At 43.6% G+C, this 16,787-nt stretch overlaps 2 protein-coding genes across 3 annotated transcripts; one reads left to right on the forward strand and one right to left on the reverse strand.

Moving 5' to 3' along the window:
- Positions 1-1,864: 1,864 nt before the first annotated feature.
- On the reverse strand, positions 1,865-11,741 carry SKA2 (spindle and kinetochore associated complex subunit 2). Of its 2 annotated transcripts, XM_066563693.1 has the most exons (7): positions 11,641-11,741; positions 6,723-6,812; positions 5,893-6,069; positions 4,552-4,638; positions 3,500-3,539; positions 2,738-2,870; positions 1,865-2,337 (listed from the first exon to the last, which is right to left on the reverse strand). In XM_066563693.1, the coding sequence occupies exons 1-7, from the start codon at positions 11,671-11,673 to the stop codon at positions 2,211-2,213; spliced, it is 687 nt and encodes a 228-aa protein (XP_066419790.1). In that variant the 5' UTR covers positions 11,674-11,741; the 3' UTR covers positions 1,865-2,210. The 2 variants fall into 2 exon arrangements, with proteins under 2 accessions (XP_066419790.1, XP_066419791.1); XM_066563694.1 differs by lacking the exon at positions 4,552-4,638.
- Positions 11,742-13,031: 1,290 nt separating this feature from the next.
- On the forward strand, positions 13,032-16,492 carry PRR11 (proline rich 11). Its single transcript, XM_066563595.1, has 9 exons — positions 13,032-13,143; positions 13,510-13,657; positions 13,882-14,004; positions 14,266-14,505; positions 14,634-14,732; positions 15,227-15,336; positions 15,451-15,510; positions 15,598-15,694; positions 16,034-16,492. The coding sequence occupies exons 1-9, from the start codon at positions 13,034-13,036 to the stop codon at positions 16,097-16,099; spliced, it is 1,053 nt and encodes a 350-aa protein (XP_066419692.1). The 5' UTR covers positions 13,032-13,033; the 3' UTR covers positions 16,100-16,492.
- Positions 16,493-16,787: the final 295 nt, after the last annotated feature.

Genomic DNA, 16,787 nt, shown 5'->3' on the forward strand with positions numbered 1-16,787 from the left:
CCGGGCTGCGCATGCGCGGGACCGCCCGAAAAGGGCGCGGCGGAGCGTGAGGCGGCCGGGCTGCGATCAATGCCCGGGGTTAGGTGAGGGTGAGACCTGGGACGGGGTTTGAAAGCACAAAACTCAGAGCTCCACGCACACCGAAGCTAAAAAAGGCATCCCAAAGGGAACGCAAAACTGCCACAACATGGCTTCCACCACGGCTCTTTCCTTAAAACCAGCCCTAGCCCAGAGCTGTATTCCTGCCTAGGGGTTAGGCTTAGTGTTCCACCTAGGGTTAGGGTTTTTAAACCACAAAACCCAGAGCTCCAGGCACACTGCAGCTGCAAAAGGATCCCAAGTAGAACACAAAATTGCCACAACACGGCTGCTTCCACGGCTTTGTCCTTGGAACCAGCCCTAGCCCAGGGCTGCCTTTCCTGCTTAGGGTTAAGGTTAGACCTAGGGCTAGCATCTCTGAAACCACAAAGCCCAGAGCTCCAGGCACACTGCTGTCACCCTGATTTTTTAAGAATTTTTTCAAGATTTTCTAAGCCTTCTGATGTTTACATTCTTGTAATGAACTTTCTCACACATTTTCTGCAAATAGCTCATTGTTTTGCATTCATTTATGGAGGAGGAGAAATTTGATGGACTGTTGGTTTGTCCAGTGTCATTGGAGAGGTGGCACTGTCCACCAACCCACTGTCACTTTTGGAAAACTATAAATTTTGGAGTCAGAAAACAAATGTTCCACTTTTTTTCTTCACCTTGAGAGCAGTGGTGTGCGCTTGTGTTCTTTTGTGTCCTAAAGTGACACACTGCAGCTGCCAAGGGCATCCCAAGGGGAACACAACAGGGCTGCCTCCACAGCTTTTTCCTTAAAACCAGCCTTAGTTACACCTAGGGTTAGGTTTAGGGTGAGGGTTAGGGTTAGACCTAGGGTTAGGGTTAGGGTTAGAGCTAGGATTAGGGTTAGGGTTAGACCTAGGGTTAGGGTTAGGGTTATGCAGGAGGAGCAGCAGCGCCTGAGGGGAACCGGCAGGGAGAAAGCCCCGCGTTTGGATCTTCCTCTATTTTCCTTTTATTTTCTTTATTTTTCGTTATTTTTGTTCTTATTTTTCTTTATTCTTCCTTGCCTGCAATGTTTCAGGAGTGGGGATGGGTTTCCCCTCTCCTCTGGCAGCTGCCTTCAGTTCCTATAGCCAGCTTGAAATGAAATATTTAACGCTGCTATTGGTAGTGCAAGGATTGAATTTTCTATTAGAAGATCAATGTGGTTAAAAACTACTAAATCAGTTTGTGAAACTGAAGAAGTGCTTGAAACTTATTAGTTACTCCTAAAAGGGAACACATGGCAGCAGACACCATAAAATCAACTTATCCTTGTTCTTTCCTCTTCAATACCCAGCCTGTTTCTCTTCCCATCAAAGCCAGTTCATGGATGGGTTCAGGAATCAGCCTTTCCTAAGAGCACTAATTTAGATTTCTCTCCTTTGACAGACATGATTTTTCACAAAAAAACCCCACAGTAACTTAATAAAAATTCATGTATCTTACCCTCTCAAATTATGCTGAAATATAACAATATAATTATAAATATTAAAAAGCATATTATATATAAAATGTATAATATATAGAATATAGAAATATTACAAATAAGAAAAAAAATGTTACGTTTCTCACTGTTAGAGTGGTCAAACAGTGTAACAGAGGTTGCAAATTCTGCATCCTTGGGAATTTTGAGGATTCTGCCCTGAGCTGCAGTTTAGGGGCTTGGATTGGGCAGTGCCCAGAAATCCCTTCTGACCCTGCCTGGACTGTAAAAACCCAAGGGAATTCACATCAAAGGGAAATAAATCAGGGCAGGGATCACGGTCAGGAGTCACTTAAACAAAAGTATAATAAAACTTTATTCAGGAATGCAAGGACAATTAAGAGGCTTGGATTATTTGCCTTTAAATCCCCCTCAGGAACGCAGCAAGAAAGTGGAAGCACCACAGGACTCACAACATTCCTTAAAAATGCATCAACCATAATCCTTTGAACAGCCAAGGTAAAGTGCCAACCTCAGTGATCCTGAACTCTCCAATTTCAAGTGTTACCCACAGAATATTTCTACAGAAACACGAACAACTTCCCCACAGTGGAACTCTTCTTCCAGAGAAATTCTTGTTCCCCAATAACCCAGGAGCTGCACCAGGATGCTTCTGTGGCAGATGAGTTTTCTTTCACACAGCTAATTTAACATTTCCTTGTTTGTCGAGTTCTACAATCCCCAGTTCTTCCAGGATTTGAATTCTTGAGTCAGTGGCTTTCATATTCATCTTTTTCATCTGTGAAAGACTCAGTGCTGCTCTGTAAGACAAAAACAATTTGGTAAAACAGGGATCAAACATCAGGCCTGGCAGAAAAAGGCTAAAAAGCACACGCTGGTTAATCAATGATTTTTGTGAATGCTCAAGTTTATTCAGATTAAAATCAACTTTTCTAGGCCACTTCAAACCCCAGCAGTCATTTGTAAATCTCAGGGTTAAAAAGACAGAATTGCTGAGTTTAAAACTTCCTTTTTCTATAACATCAGCCTGTAAGAAACCCCCAGCACTGAGAAGGGTCAGAAGGGGATGGTGAGGGGAGGGCAGGGTTTGGGGGCCATGGTTTGGTCCCAGGGCTTTTTGAAGTTACAATATCCTTAACTAGCTGCTTTTATTTAATTTAAAAAAGCTGAAATCTTCTCATGAATGGCTTTGAGCCTCACCTGTTGTTCTGAACAATGAAATGGTTAAATAACTCCTTGTAGAAATAATTCAAGTCTGCTAACTTGACAGTGCTTCTGATGCTCCTGGGCACACTCAGAAATGTTTCCTCAGTCAGTGGGGTGAACTGGGCTTCTAAAGAATTGGAAACAGAAGATATTTGTTAAAAATAAAAAAGAAATGGAAAATATTTGTTTCTTCAGAAACTGCATCAAAGATAGAAAGTGCTTCATTAGTGTTTGATCATACCCCTAGGTGGGACTAAAGAAAGATTTTCCAGCAACAGAAAGGAGAGAAAAAACAATCACTGGATCTGGAGACTCAGTAAAAAATCATTTAATTTGAGATCTGATAAGGACTGACAGATTTGGTCTGTCCATGACCAGCTGGCTTTGTTTTTTGGGTTTGTTTTTTTTTTTTGGTTTTTTTTACAAACCAAAACCAACTGTGAAAATTCCTTCCTGTAAGCAGGGATAAATGAATTTAAAAAGAGCAATTTCTATGGTAAGATTAGTGCACCATTTCTTCCAAAGCTTAAACACAACAAGTTTTCCTCTTCAATCCCGTTGAAAGCAAGGAAAAACATCCCAGAAACATGGCAACTATTCCTGGAATGTAACTGAGGGGTCAGGTCCTTCTAGCAAAGCCTAAATTCTTCACATAAAAGCAGCAGATCCTGGTGCTTGAGTGAAAACACTGAAGTTCCTGCCTATCACAGCCTCTGTGAAATTAAATCAGTGGGAAGTTCATTTTTCAGCACTTACCTTCAGCTGAGCCAGGGGCTGTAGATCCTGGGGAGGATGGCTAAAAAGAAACAACAATGTCAGTATTTGTCAGTGTTTTGCCTAGAAATCTTTCTTTCCACTTTCATTTCTGCATGAAATTTACATTAATTACATTTTACCATTGGATAACCAAGGATGTTGCAGCCACTGAGGTCAACAGCAAAATCTTAGGGATTAAGCAGAGTTTAAAAATGAAGTTTAAAATGGGTCCAGAAAGGTTAATGTGCGAGCCAGATGAGCCTCTGCAGCTTTCCAGCACAGATGTGAAAGCCCTGCACGTGATTTAGAGTTAGTGAGGGACATAAATGGGAGCATTTCTCAAGGGAGGAGCAGATATTTGCAAACAAAGGCTGAGGGAGGCTGCAGGAGCTGGACAGGTTCTGTGGCAATAAAGGGACACAAAGTGAGGTCCCTGTGACAGTGGGAGTTGAGGGGAAGTAAAAAGGTCAGGCAGAGAAACACCCCCTGTTAACCTTCTTTAGTGTTTTTAATATGAGACCCAGAGCAGGTATTTGCAGATAATTATATTGGATAATTACACATCGAGCTATGGGAGAATATCTGACTTTTTTAACAAATATTAATTTAGATCTAAGTTCTACTGCATTACAGATAGGATAGATTGTTACTCATATCCCAAAATTTGTTTAATATTTCACAGGAAATTAAATTGCTCCCTGCATTGGTTTGAATCAATGCCATCCCTCACTCCCACCCAAATGTTTCTTTATCAAGAAGATCAACAAGAGCAACCAACTGCATTCCCAAGAAACACAGACACATCCCCATTAAAAAACAACAGGAACAAAGTCTTCCATCAAAGCTAATTTCTCCTTTGTGAACCATCTAATCAGAGCAATTAAAAAAGCTTAATCTGTCTAGAATAAAAATGAAAAGGTTTGTTGAGGAACTTAATCCCATTTCTGAAAAATTCCATTCATTTGAGAGGTATCAAATCACAAAATCAGCCCCTCCTGCACTCAGCTGGGATTGAAGGTTTCTGGAATGCTGACATTCCATGCCCCAGTTACCTCTTGCACTGAACATTCCATTTCTTTCCCAGTTTTCAGGTGTAACTGCTGGGCTGCAGTCTGTTCCTCTGCTGACAGAGGTAAGTTCTGGGAAAATAAGGAAAAGCAAACACAGAGAAGTCTGAGCCTTCAGCTCCTGAGGGGATGGTATTTACAGAGGGACTCAATGTTTGTGCAGCCCTTTGCTCATAGAAACTGACAGTGGGCTCCTGGTTTCCTCCCACTGAGAGCAAAGTGGTGCTGAAAAATCAACCAAAATCTTCCTCTAGCACCAATACCATACATTAGTCAAGCAAGAGAAATTTTTCAATTAAAGAAAAAAAGGTATTTAATTTAAAGACTTTTATTTCTCCAGAAGTTTGATCCATCTTTGGTTTAGGAAATATAAAAAGTGCAAGAAAATCTTTACCTAATGCTCTACATAAAACTCAAGAGAAGGGTTTTCCACTTTGAGAAAATCAAAGTGTAAAATTATTCTGGGCAGAATATCCTCAAAACACAGTAAGATATGATCTATTTTCCTTTCTGTGACATATAACCACTGTCTTTTAAATCATGACACAGCCCATTTTGTCTATCAAAATTTATTAGACAGATTTATTAATCTGGCTAAATCTCCAGGCATTAGAACATTGGTCTAAATCAGCTCATTTGTAAAGGGTCAAAATTAATGTTTTCACCTCTTCAATAATGAAGCAGTGTCTGAAGACCACTTAAGAAAATGTTGTTTGTTGCTGAGTTTTTTACCAATTTAAACATTATCTTAGGAAAACCAGCTTTGGAATAACAGTGGTCCCAGGGGGTTTGTTACAATGGTTTAACTTTCTCCCTTTAGACACTGAAAACACATTTATAAATTCAAAGTTTTTAGCCTTTTAAAAGTGGTTTCACTTTGTATTTTCTTGAAGGTGTCAGTGTGGCCCTGAGGTGTCAATTGCTATGAAATGACCCAGATTGTGTCACTCTGTTGACACTCCTCAGTGTCAATAGAGTGACACAATCTGGGTCATTTCATAGATAATGTTTAAATTGGTAAAAAATTTCAATCAGTAAAAAATCTGAATAGCAGATTTTACTTTAATCAAATTAGATTAAAGCAAGATTAGATTTAGATTTTATTTTAATCAAATCTGAACAGCACTGATTTTACTGATTTTTAACTGCTGGGGATTGGGATTCACAAACAGAGCTCCAATCCTGCCAGGATTCCTTCTGGGTCTCCTGATCTTCTCCAGGTCTGCACAAACAATTCCCAGTGGAAGCAGGCGTGGCACACAAAGGTTACAAAGTTGGTGCTCCCTGCCAGCAGTGAGAACAAAGTGATGAAAATGAAAATGTCACCTCCAGCTGGGTTTGCTGCTGCAGGGCCTGAACGATCTCCATTGTTTTCTGCAGGGCAGCACGGATGCTCTCCATGGATTCCTTCTGCTCCAGGGAAATCTCTTGCATCTGGGCACACAGGGATTTGTACCTGGATTTCAGCACTGGGAGCTCCTTCAGGAGAGCAGCTGGATCCTCCTGGGTGAGCAGAACATTTCAATTACATGAAATGATAAAATTCACGTGGCCACACTTCATTTAAAAGTGCAGGTGTTGGACATTTAACATGAAATAATCCTTGACAGTGAAAATGTACAGGAGAAAAGGGTTTATCTACAAAATCCTTGATGTCATTCATTGCTTTCCTCTCATCTCTCCCCCAAATCTGAATTTAGTCACTGCTTGTTGGCAAGTTTATCTTGGTTCTCAGAGCAAGGCTGAGTTTTAGCTCAGACTGGAATCTGTAACCTGGATTTAGGTGCTAACACCACTGATTTCTCAGAGCAGAACATGGGAGAATGTCACTGTCCCAAGAAACCAAAGGAGTTTGGTTTGAATTCATATTAGGCCACTTATCTTGATATGTGATGCAGGAAGTAAGTAAGTAAATAAATAAATAAATAGAAATTATACTAATAATAATCCCATTATTATTATTATTATTATTATTATTATTATTATTATTAATAATAATAATAATAATAATAATAATAATAATAATAATAATAATAATATCCACCACCTGACAAGTAGATGAAAGAACAGCCACATATATTTCAGGTTTAAAGATAAAAATACCCATTTATGACCAAGTTCATGCAATAAAATTGAATTTCATCTGAAAATACTACCTCTGCTGCTGTATCATCAGGAAGATTTTTCATTATTTCAAACTCCACTCTGCGCTGAATATAATCCAGATCAGATTCTGCTTTCTGGAACTAAAATATTTAAGGTCAGGCACAGCCTATTAAAACCCAAAAACTGCAGACAAACCCCAAGCTGTGTTTCAGGAAAGTAAGAGGCAGCTGCCTCACTCTGAAAAGCTCAGAGACCATAAAAGTTTTCAAATTTAATTTTTTTCAAACATAAAAGGTTCTGTTAGCAAAACTACAACACTCGAGTTATTTACACAGAGGAGATTATGAGTAAATTCAGGATCCAAGAGAATAATCAGAGCTTTTATTAATAATCACATTAGGGATGTGTTCTTTCAGGTGGTTTTAATGTCCACAGTACACTTGATTATTCCCTAATAATCCAGACTGACTAAGAGCTCATGAAATGGATGACATCACTTTTCTTTCCTTGGGATAAAGAAGCCACCAGAGAATTGTCTGATTGCCTTGTAAAACAGTCTGCTGCTAGCATTACTACTTCATTCATTTCAGTCTGCAATTTTAATATCTGTTAAAGACTTCCCCTTTCCAGAAAGGCACTTTCCCCAGCTCCCCAGCAACCCATTAACTCTGACACGAGAATTCAGTGATTTTACAGTCACACAAGAGACAATGATGAAAGCAAGTTCAAAATGGTTGTGACTTCCTTAACTTGCTTTTCACTGTTTATTCTGAGATTAACCCCAAAGTGGCCACTCCGATTTTAGGTTTTTTTTTAAGGATCAATGCAAGGTTATATTTCTATATTTGTTATACAGGAATAAATACCCACAGTCTGTGGATTTCTATATTTATGTTTTGAACATCAGCCTTAAGGAATGGCCATTAATGCCCTTGGGAGGCTGGAGATTCAGCCTGAAGGAGCAGGATTTGATCTCCAATAAGAGCCTCTTTCTGAGGGGGTGATGGATGATGTTTCACACACCTCCAGCACATTTTCAAATAATAGCTTGTGAAAAGGAAAATAAATCTAGTGAAGAGCAGGAGCATCTATAAATCAAGGGCAAAGCTTTCCCCCAGTGCTGCCATAATTCACCATCTGCCCAGCAAAGCTCCTTCCCACACCTGCCCCAGAAAGCAGCCAGGACCAAATCCAAGAATAAAATACTTTTTCAGCACACTGTACATTCTTAAAGAGCTCACAAGGGATTTCTTCCCTGACTGCTCAATGCTTTCTGTTCTCCTCCACTAAGAAATGTTTGCAAGTTTTCCTTTCCACAGCAGGCACCTCAAAAAGAACATTTTCATTTTTTGCTTTTTCTCTTTTGCCTTCTTTTTTCATTATTTGCTTTTCTGGAGAAAAGCAAAAAATAAATCCATTTGATGAGTTTTTGGAAAAGCAGACAAGAAGATGCTTTCAAAATGACCCATTAAATGTTCAATACTGATAATTTGACATTTCCATAAGGAGCTAACTTACACACTGTGATTCAGGACATTAAAAACTGGATGTGAAGCTAAATGTGGCCAGAATTTTAAGCTTTGTGAAAACATTAACACAATTCATTAGGACTGGTTTTTATTTTTGTAAATAGTTATTTCTTGCTGCATTTCAGGAAACATCCACCTGCAAAAAACCCCCCTAAAATATTCTAGCTCAGAAGCATTTGTAGGATGATTATTTTACAATAAACCACCCAGAAAATGCAGGGTTTGAAGTGTAAATTTGTAACTTGACCCATTAAATGTTTAATACTGATAATTTGACATTTCCATAAGGAGCTAACTTACATTAAAAACTGGATGTGAAGCTAAATGTGTCCAGAATTTTAAGCTTTGTGAAGACATTACCACAGTTCATTAGGACTGCTTTTAGTTTTGTAAATATTTATTTCTTGCTGCATTTCACCTGCAAAAATCCCCCCTTAATAATTCTAGCTCAGAAGCATTTGTAGTACGATTATTTTACAATAAACCACCCAGAAATGCAGGGTTTGATGTGTAAATTTGTAATTTGACCCATTAAATGTTCAATACTGATAATTTGACATTTCCATAAGGAGCTAACTAACACACTGTGATTCAGGACATTAAAAACTGGATGTGAAGCTAAATGTGGCCAGAATTTTAAGAAGACATTACCACAGTTCATTAGGACTGCTTTTAGTTTTGTAAATTATTTCTTGCTGCATTTCACCTGCCTTAATATTCTAGCTCAGAAGCATTTGTAGGACGATTATTTTCCAATAAACCACTCAGAAAATGCAGGGTTTGAAGTGTAAATTTGTAATTTACTCACAGGTTTGGAAGGAAATGTGAAAAGGGAGTGAGGCCAGTGCAGAGGGCTCTGCTCTCAGATGCTTTGACAATACTATTGCACTGCTCTCTGTATAGCACAGTAGTGCAATAAAGTCAGAGCACTCGTTAGCAGCAACAATTCTGGGCAACAATCAATCACACACTCACCAAAAAAAGGGCAAAAAACCCACATCAGCTCAGCCAGAGGTTTCTGTGGATGGGGAAGAGCTGGATAAGGTTAAAGCTCATCAAATCCTAACAGGCACACACACACAAAAACCATCATTATTATTATTATTATTATTATTATTTTTATTATTCAGAATCTGCCATTCCACTGATCATGAGAGGGGGAAAAAACCCAACCACGCAACAAAAGTCTCAAGAGATCTGCCAGAAATTCAATTTCCAACTATTTGGTGCCTTCTAAACTGGAAATTCCATTTCCAAGTGTATTTATTGCTTGGACTTGCCTCACAGCAAGCTAAGGTTCCAAACTGCCATCAGATAGATGTTGCTAAACTGCATTACAGGGAACACCTTCTAGACAGCAGAGTTTATTCTTTATCATTTCCAGTGCTGAATCACAGGAAAATGCACTTTAAAACTCCAATAAATGCACTTAAACACCCCTTGCCCAGCTCTGGGGATGGCCTTTACCAGTGGGGAGTGAGAACACCACCACGGGGAGGGTGTGAGCCAGAAATGTCAGTGATTATTGGCATTTTTAACACTTATTGAGAGCTGGAGAGCTCTCAGCTTTGGGAGCTGCTGAGATATTTTACAAAACACCAAGAAAGCTGGGAATGGAGTGGAGAAAGGGGATTTTTGGGGATGTACACAGAGCTGAGTGACCTAGGCCATTTCAAAGACAGAGATGATGGCATTTGTCATTATAAATGGCCAATGTTTCTCCTTAAAAAAAGAAAAAAACAAAACCAAAAAACCAGTGGCAATCTCATTTTACAGCTGTTTTGTTGTCTCAGACAGATTTTGGGCCTGTATATGATTAAAAAGAATAGAGAATAATGCAGATTGTATTGCTGGCCAATGCCCTTTTAACATTGCACTGCTTTTTGTGCATCATCACCAGTAGTACAACATAAAAAGGGCACTGGACAGACACGACTCAGGGCCAAAGGAGGTGCAGGATCCCAAAAAAGCAGTGCCAAAAATGAACTGAACTGCTCTGAATGAAGCACTGCCAGCTCTGTGATCTTTTCCATAATTAATCTAACACTCTTATGGTGCTCCTGTCACAAATAACCATTGATTACCTGGTTGATTTTATTATTCTCATACCTATTTTTCTCTTCAAGCTCCCAGTAATTACTTTATCCCTGCTTCCAAAAGGGAGCTTTCCATGAAATTCATGTCAAAAGCTCCAGGGAAATAAGAAGTGTTATTTTATCACACTTCTGTGGAGAGAGCTGACTTCACAGGAAATCCAGGACGGGAAACAACAAAGCAGAAGGGAAAGGAGGAGACGCAAAGCTGTGAGATGTGAGATTATTCTAAATTCCAGAATAAAAGCCCCTGTTAGCTTGAAGGGGGCAAAAACACCTCTCTGTTCACACGTCCTAAAATGAGAATCAGTTGAAAGCATGACTTTCAATGAACCATGACAATAAATAAATTCAATAATTAAACATCTAACCCAAGTATCTTTAATCATATTTCTAAATTAAACCAGGCTTCAGAAAAAATACAGAATGCTAGATATGGGAAGATCAAGCTTACACTGTGGGCAAAAATGGAAAAAATACTTTGTAGCAGGAAGATGAAGGTTTGAGGGACGGCACGAGGAACTCGGCTGGTTGGACACCGCTTCCCAGAGCCCTCCCGTGTGAGGTAAAAAATGAAGCTCTCTGTTGGAAAAGGAGAAAAAGGAGGAAAAAACCTCCTTTTTTCCACTTTTCCAAGAGTGGGGCTGGGAGAGAGGGCATCATTCCCTGAGGGGCAGCCCCGTGGAACGGAGAGAAAAGCGGGGAAAACTCCGCGATTTTGGGGCTCAGCCCCTAAGGGCGGAGGGGCCATCGCCCCGCTCCCCCCGCGCGCCCGCGCCAATGGACCAGCCCAGCCCGCCTCTCCCCCCCTCCGTAGCCACAATGGTCCAGCCCAGGTGAGCGCTCCACCCTCACCCCCCTCTGAGAAAAAATGGACTAGTCCGGGATCTCCGCTCTGCCCCCCCTTCCGCCGCGGGCACATGGAGCGGCCCGGCCCGGCCGCGTCCCCCCGCGAGGCGGGCAATGAGCGCGCCCACCCCCCGCCCCCCCCCAGGTGCGCGGGAAATGGCCGCGCCCTGCCCCGCGCTGAGGGGTGAATGGAGCGGCGCAAGCCCCGCCCCTCGAGGGGGGTGTGGGGGGGAGCGGAATGGACCGGCCCGGCCGAACCCGCCTGACCCGGACGCGGCCGGCGGGCGCCCCGTCGAGGGCGGCGCGGGCCGCTCTCAGGGCCCGGATGGGGAACGCGGGCGCGGCTGAGGGGCCGCTCTTCCGTCGCGCCGCGCCCGCGCGCCCGCTTCTCCCTCCCTTTCTCCCTCCCTTCCGCGGCGGCCCCGCGCCCTCCGAGGCGTCGCCGCCGCCGGCCCGCGGCGCGGCCGCCCCTCAGCGCGGCCGCCGCCCGCCCTCACCAGGGTCTCGAGCCTGGTAACCGCCGTCTCCATGTTGAATAGTTGACATTCCTCAGGCGGCGGCGGGGAGATCCCCACCCCCCGCGCCGCGGCACGGGAGAGTCGGCGGCGCCCATTGGCCAGCTGTCACTCGCCGCGCGCCTCCCATTGGCTGGCGGCTCGCGGGGCGCGCTCGCCATTGGCCCGCGGAGAATGTAAACCCGCTCCGAGGTACGGCCGAGCCCATTGGCCCGGAGTGGGCTCCGGCCGTGATTGGCCGGGGCGGGGCGCGCGGCGCTGGCGGGAAGCGGCGCTGGCCGGTCCGCTGCGGCCCTGAGGGGGCGGTGCCGCCGCTCCTCCTCCCCGGTTCTCTCCCGGTCGCGCCGGTAGCGCCGGCGGGGCCGCTGCTCGCTCGGTTCACCCCGCCGGCCTTCCCCAGCCGAGCGCTGCCCGCAGCCGATTGGCGGCACCGAGCCCGCTCGTCCAATGGCGGCGCCGCTCGCCTCGGCGCGGCCGGGCCGGGGCGGGGCAGCGCCGGCCCCTCTCCCGTGGAGCGCGGGCGCGCCTCGGCGCGGCGGCCAATCAGCGCGCGGCTTACATGCGGCGCGTGGGGGGGCCTGCAGAGAGCGGCGCTGCCATTGGCTGGCGCGGCGCGGGGAGCGGTTTGAATCGGCGGCGGCGGCGGCGGGCGTGGAGCGCGGCCCGGGGGACGGGGCGGCCCCGGGACACCCCCACAGGTGTGTGCCGATGTATGTGTGAGTGAGAGAGAGAGAGAGAGAGAAATCCCCGTTCTCCGTGCGGGGTCCCGGGTGGGCGGGGCTGGGGTGTCACCGATCGCCGGTCAGAGACCGGCCCGGGCCGCCCCCAGCATCCTTCCGTGGCTTCTCCGTGTCTTTTGTCACCGTTCTCCCCAAGCGTCGTTTTCCCCAAATTCAGTGCTTGGCACGCCAGCATAACGAAAAATTGAACATCCGTTTATTTTTATTGTGCTTACATATTAATAGTTGCAACGTTTTTATTTAGTTGATAGTATTTCTAATTACTTTCTTGTTTATTTACGCTTATTTATAGTATTATTTATAGTGTTTTTCACGTGTACTTATTTAACTAATTCATATTTTATTGTATTTATAATAGCTATTTATTAATGCTATGATACAAATAGAATAGGGGAGGAATAAGCCCATATAAAACGGTGTTTTCTGTGTGCAAACACATCCCCATGGATCATATGAAATTAAGGGGGTATTTTCTATCACTGGTCTGTGATCATTCCACCAAGGCAGCTGTGAGTAATCTCTGTCTGTATTTCTGAGGTGCTGCCTGTGCTATTCTCTTTGGTGGCAGCTCTGTCCCAATGTATCATTTGATTTCTCTCTCTCCATCCGTTTGCAATGTGTCTTTTTCTCCAGTAATGGCAAGGTATAAGAAATGCAAACGAAAACGAAGAGCCCGAGCGAAATTTCGAGTGGAAAAGAAGAGAAATGCTGCAACTCCCCAGGGCTCAGTTTGTCCCTCTCCACAGTAAGAGGCTCTGCTTGAATTTTGCCTTCTCACCCCATCCCTGGGTTTGCTGTTTGCTCCCAATGGCTCGTGGAAAAGAGGCAAAGATTTGTGCCAAGTACATGGCACTCCATGGTATCCTTTGGTGTGACCTTGGAGATATTTTCCAACCTTAATGTTTCTATGATTAATAACCAGGAAAAGCAATTTGAATAAAAAAAGTATTTTCAATAGAATTTTTCCCCACCCTTTATTGAAATGTATCTTGGCCTTTCTGTGATCACGTTTGCTCTGTTGTTACCTGCTTATAATTCCCACATGATTGGTCACAGTTACTTTATTAAAAGCTGAGTTGATAAATAGAATTCTGGCCTTGTTCTGTTGCAGGTCACCAGCTCATGTCCCTCTGAACTCATCACCAATCCCAAAGTGCTCCCACTGGCCTTTAGCCTTGCCCAGTGTAAAAAGTGTGGTCAGACCCTTGACAACAGCAGCATCATTTCTGTATTGGTGGTGCCAGAGCAGGGTTGCACAGGTACATCCTTTCTTTGATATTGGATTTTTCTGTTTTAAGCAGGGATTAATGCTGTTTACTATGTGGGAAATATTTCATTGTACCAATGAAATATTGGTATAAAAAAAAAAGTACCAATTTTTTCTGTTCTGTTCCTACCCCTCCTAAAAATCAGATTGATCTTCAGAAACATCTGAAGAAAATCAACACACAAATACACATAATCTGTTTCTTTTTATGCTTAGAGCTTCCAGGTGCTTAAAGACACCATATTTCCATCACAAGTCTACTTAAGGGAACTAAATACATTCAGGGAGAAACTGGAGAAGTTGGAAAGTGAATTTTCCAAGCTACAAGGAGCCCTCCAGGTCAGTCTCAGTCCAGCTGGGGCAGGGTAACATTTGTTTGTGTGAGGATGAGGAATTGTGCTCAGTGCAGATGCTCTGAGGTCTGAGCAGCCCCTCAGGGGCATTCTGTTCACTCAGAGCTGCAGAACTTCTGCTGCCTCACAGCAGGAGGGACCTGTTTGTATCTTTACAGCTCAGCCTTAGCCAGCACCTTGGTTCTTTAAAATCCCACCTTTTTCTGGTGGATTTAATGTTCTCTTTATTTATTTCTGTCGCTTTCAGATGAACAACGTGGCAGCTCTGTCCTCAGAAAGTTCCCTTTGCCAGAGGTGTCACAAGCCAGTCCTGGGTGCTCCTGTGGGGACACAGAGGGATCCTCCACCCTCAGCATCCGTGCCTGTGTCCATCCCCCCCCCTCCTCCTCCTCTTCCTCCTCCTCCTCCTCCTCCTCCACCGCCGCTGCCTCCACCAAAACTGCCTGCAGCTCCTCTCCTCCTCCAACGGGGCACAGCCTCTAAACTGGTAGGGAATCAGAAGGTTCCTGTGTTTTTTATTTCATGCCTGGGTTCCTTTTGGACCTGGATTCATCAGCACATCACTCTGTGAGTGCTCAGTCACTTCCCCTTCCTGATTTCCCCCTTTGCTTCCAGGCAGCACCAGTGAAAAAGGATGGGCCCATGCACATCACCCTCAAAGACCTCCTGAATGTTAAACTGAAGAAGACAAACAGCAACCTGAGAATGGACAAGGTAAACTGGGAGGTGAATCAAGGGAAAACCCACCCTGGAAGTGCTGTATTTCCTGCTTTATTCTTAAATGAATTGATTCTCATCCAAATACCCAGTGATGAGTTTCTAGTGACCATTCTGATTCTGCACCTGGGCTTTGGAAGGGAAGGAATAAAGTGACAAACTCCAATCTCACCTGGCACTCAGGACAGCTCTAATTTTACATTAAGGTCATGGAACTTTCATGCAGCTTTGTGTGTTATCAGTAGATTTTTGGACTCCTTTTGCCCAGCTGGAACCTTTTTGCAGGAAAAAAAACCCTTGTTTAGGTTTTTTTTGTTGGTTTTTCCTAAATCCATTTTTATCCAAGGCACATTCGAATCTTAATAATTCAAAAAAAGTATAAAAGCCATAAACCACAAAAATCTTTCAGACTTATTAAACATTAAATGGATTTCAGGGTAGTGAGACCTTCTGAAGTTTTATTTGAGGTAACATTTCTTTCCTTGCTGTAGGAACAATCACCAGTGAAGCCACGCAGGGCATTAATTACAGTCACAGATCTACAGAGTGTTAGTCTGAGACCTAAATCCAAGCCATCACCTCATGCTACAAAATCTTTAATGTAAGATACTTTCTTCCTTGATTAGATATTAGATTCTTCTGTTTTAAACAGTGATTCGTGTTTTTTTACTGAGTGGGAAACATTTCATTGTACCAATTTCTTTTTTTCTCTTAGTACCTCCCCTAAAAATCAGATTGATCTTCGGAAGCATCTGAAGAAAGTCGATATACAAAGGTCTGTTCCTTTCTGTTCTCTTTAATTGTTGTTTTTGATCTAGAAAAACTAGAAAACCAGTCAAACCAGTCATAATTGCCCTTGCAGAAGTCCTGGTGGCACTCCTCTAAACAGCAAAGAAAACACGGAATGTGGCTCTGGGCTGACCCCAATCATGACACGGGCACTACGGCGCAAGTTTCAGGCAAGTCCCTCTGTCCCTCTTCTTGGAATCATAAAGTGCCTTTACAGACACAGAATTCCCTACTGGTTTAAGGGCTCTGCAGAATGGACATCCCAGGGCAGGTTATTTGACGATACAAAGAGGAAGAATTGCTTTTTTGGTGGCCAATGGGGTGCCTCAATGCAACTTTCAAAGCCCTAGTTCCACTTTGCAGAAGAACAAAACGTGAGGGTGAATAGCATCTTTCATTTTACTGATTTGTTGTGCCTGTTTTAAGGTGCCAGCTAAGAATTGCACTGTTTTATCTCAGTGATAATGAGCTCAGATATCCAAGTTCTGACCCTTCCCTTCTTTTGACAGATGGCTCACCCTAAGAGTCCCTCTCCTGCACGGCTGAGTGCTGCAAACAGCTTTGATGAAAAGTAAAAAGGAAAGTAGATTTATGGAGCAATTTTCCATTTGTGGTCAGGAAGACACTTGAATCCCATTTTTATTACACTCAGGCACGTGTATTTGTAAGTAAATGTAATGCACAGGAAAACAGGGCATTATGAAACCCTGTAAAGCAGATTGTGTTTTTTTATCTCTCTCTAATGTCTGTCAATTTGGTTGCATCTTTATTCATAATGGAAAAAAAAAAAAAAGAAGTTGCCCAAGTCTTTTGACACCTGGGTGCTGCTGAAGCAGGGACTATTATATTCCTAGCACTGGTGCTGCTTGTCATACAAATATGTATTTGCTGAAATTCAGTATTTCCATATCTTTTTTTAACAAAAAATATCTTGACGGTATTTGTACAGTTTCAAAGAAAAACAACACTTTAATGCACTAACGTTATTAAAGTGGAAAGCTGCAAGCTTCAACGAACACTTTGAGTCTGTGCCTACAAACGTAAGAGGCCCTGGCACTGTGTATCACTGCTGGCTGATCGCGATTAAACGGCTGCAAGCAATGCTTAAAGGCGATGAACTCAAAACTTCGTCCATGTCACGGGGTGGGCAGAGCTTGTGCCCGTACCGGGCACGGTCCGTGGGAGCCCCTCGGGCGCGATGGGGACCCGCGGTGCCCGCTGTGCTGTCACCCCCGGCGCTCCCGGCCGTGCGGAGCCGACCCT

The sequence above is a fragment of the Molothrus aeneus genome, chromosome 20 (genome assembly GCF_037042795.1).
Source record: "Molothrus aeneus isolate 106 chromosome 20, BPBGC_Maene_1.0, whole genome shotgun sequence".
NCBI classification, from domain to species: domain Eukaryota; kingdom Metazoa; phylum Chordata; class Aves; order Passeriformes; family Icteridae; genus Molothrus; species Molothrus aeneus.

What these genes read in the sequence shown, in the direction of transcription:
- PRR11 (XM_066563595.1), top strand. Translation starts at nt 13,034, where the DNA reads ATGGCAAGGTATAAGAAATGCAAACGAAAACGAAGAGCCCGAGCGAAA. An exon ending in GCAACCTGAGAATGGACAAG is followed by an intron (nt 14,733 to 15,226) that starts GTAAACTGGGAG and finishes TCCTTGCTGTAG; the next exon opens with GAACAATCACCAGTGAAGCC. An exon ending in CATGCTACAAAATCTTTAAT is followed by an intron (nt 15,337 to 15,450) that starts GTAAGATACTTT and finishes TTTTTCTCTTAG; the next exon opens with TACCTCCCCTAAAAATCAGA.
- SKA2 (XM_066563693.1), bottom strand. Translation starts at nt 11,673, where the DNA reads ATGGAGACGGCGGTTACCAGGCTCGAGACCCTG. An exon ending in CTGATGATACAGCAGCAGAG is followed by an intron (nt 6,070 to 6,722) that starts GTAGTATTTTCA and finishes CTGCTCACCCAG; the next exon opens with GAGGATCCAGCTGCTCTCCT. An exon ending in TGGAATGTTCAGTGCAAGAG is followed by an intron (nt 3,540 to 4,551) that starts GTAACTGGGGCA and finishes GTTTCTTTTTAG; the next exon opens with CCATCCTCCCCAGGATCTAC.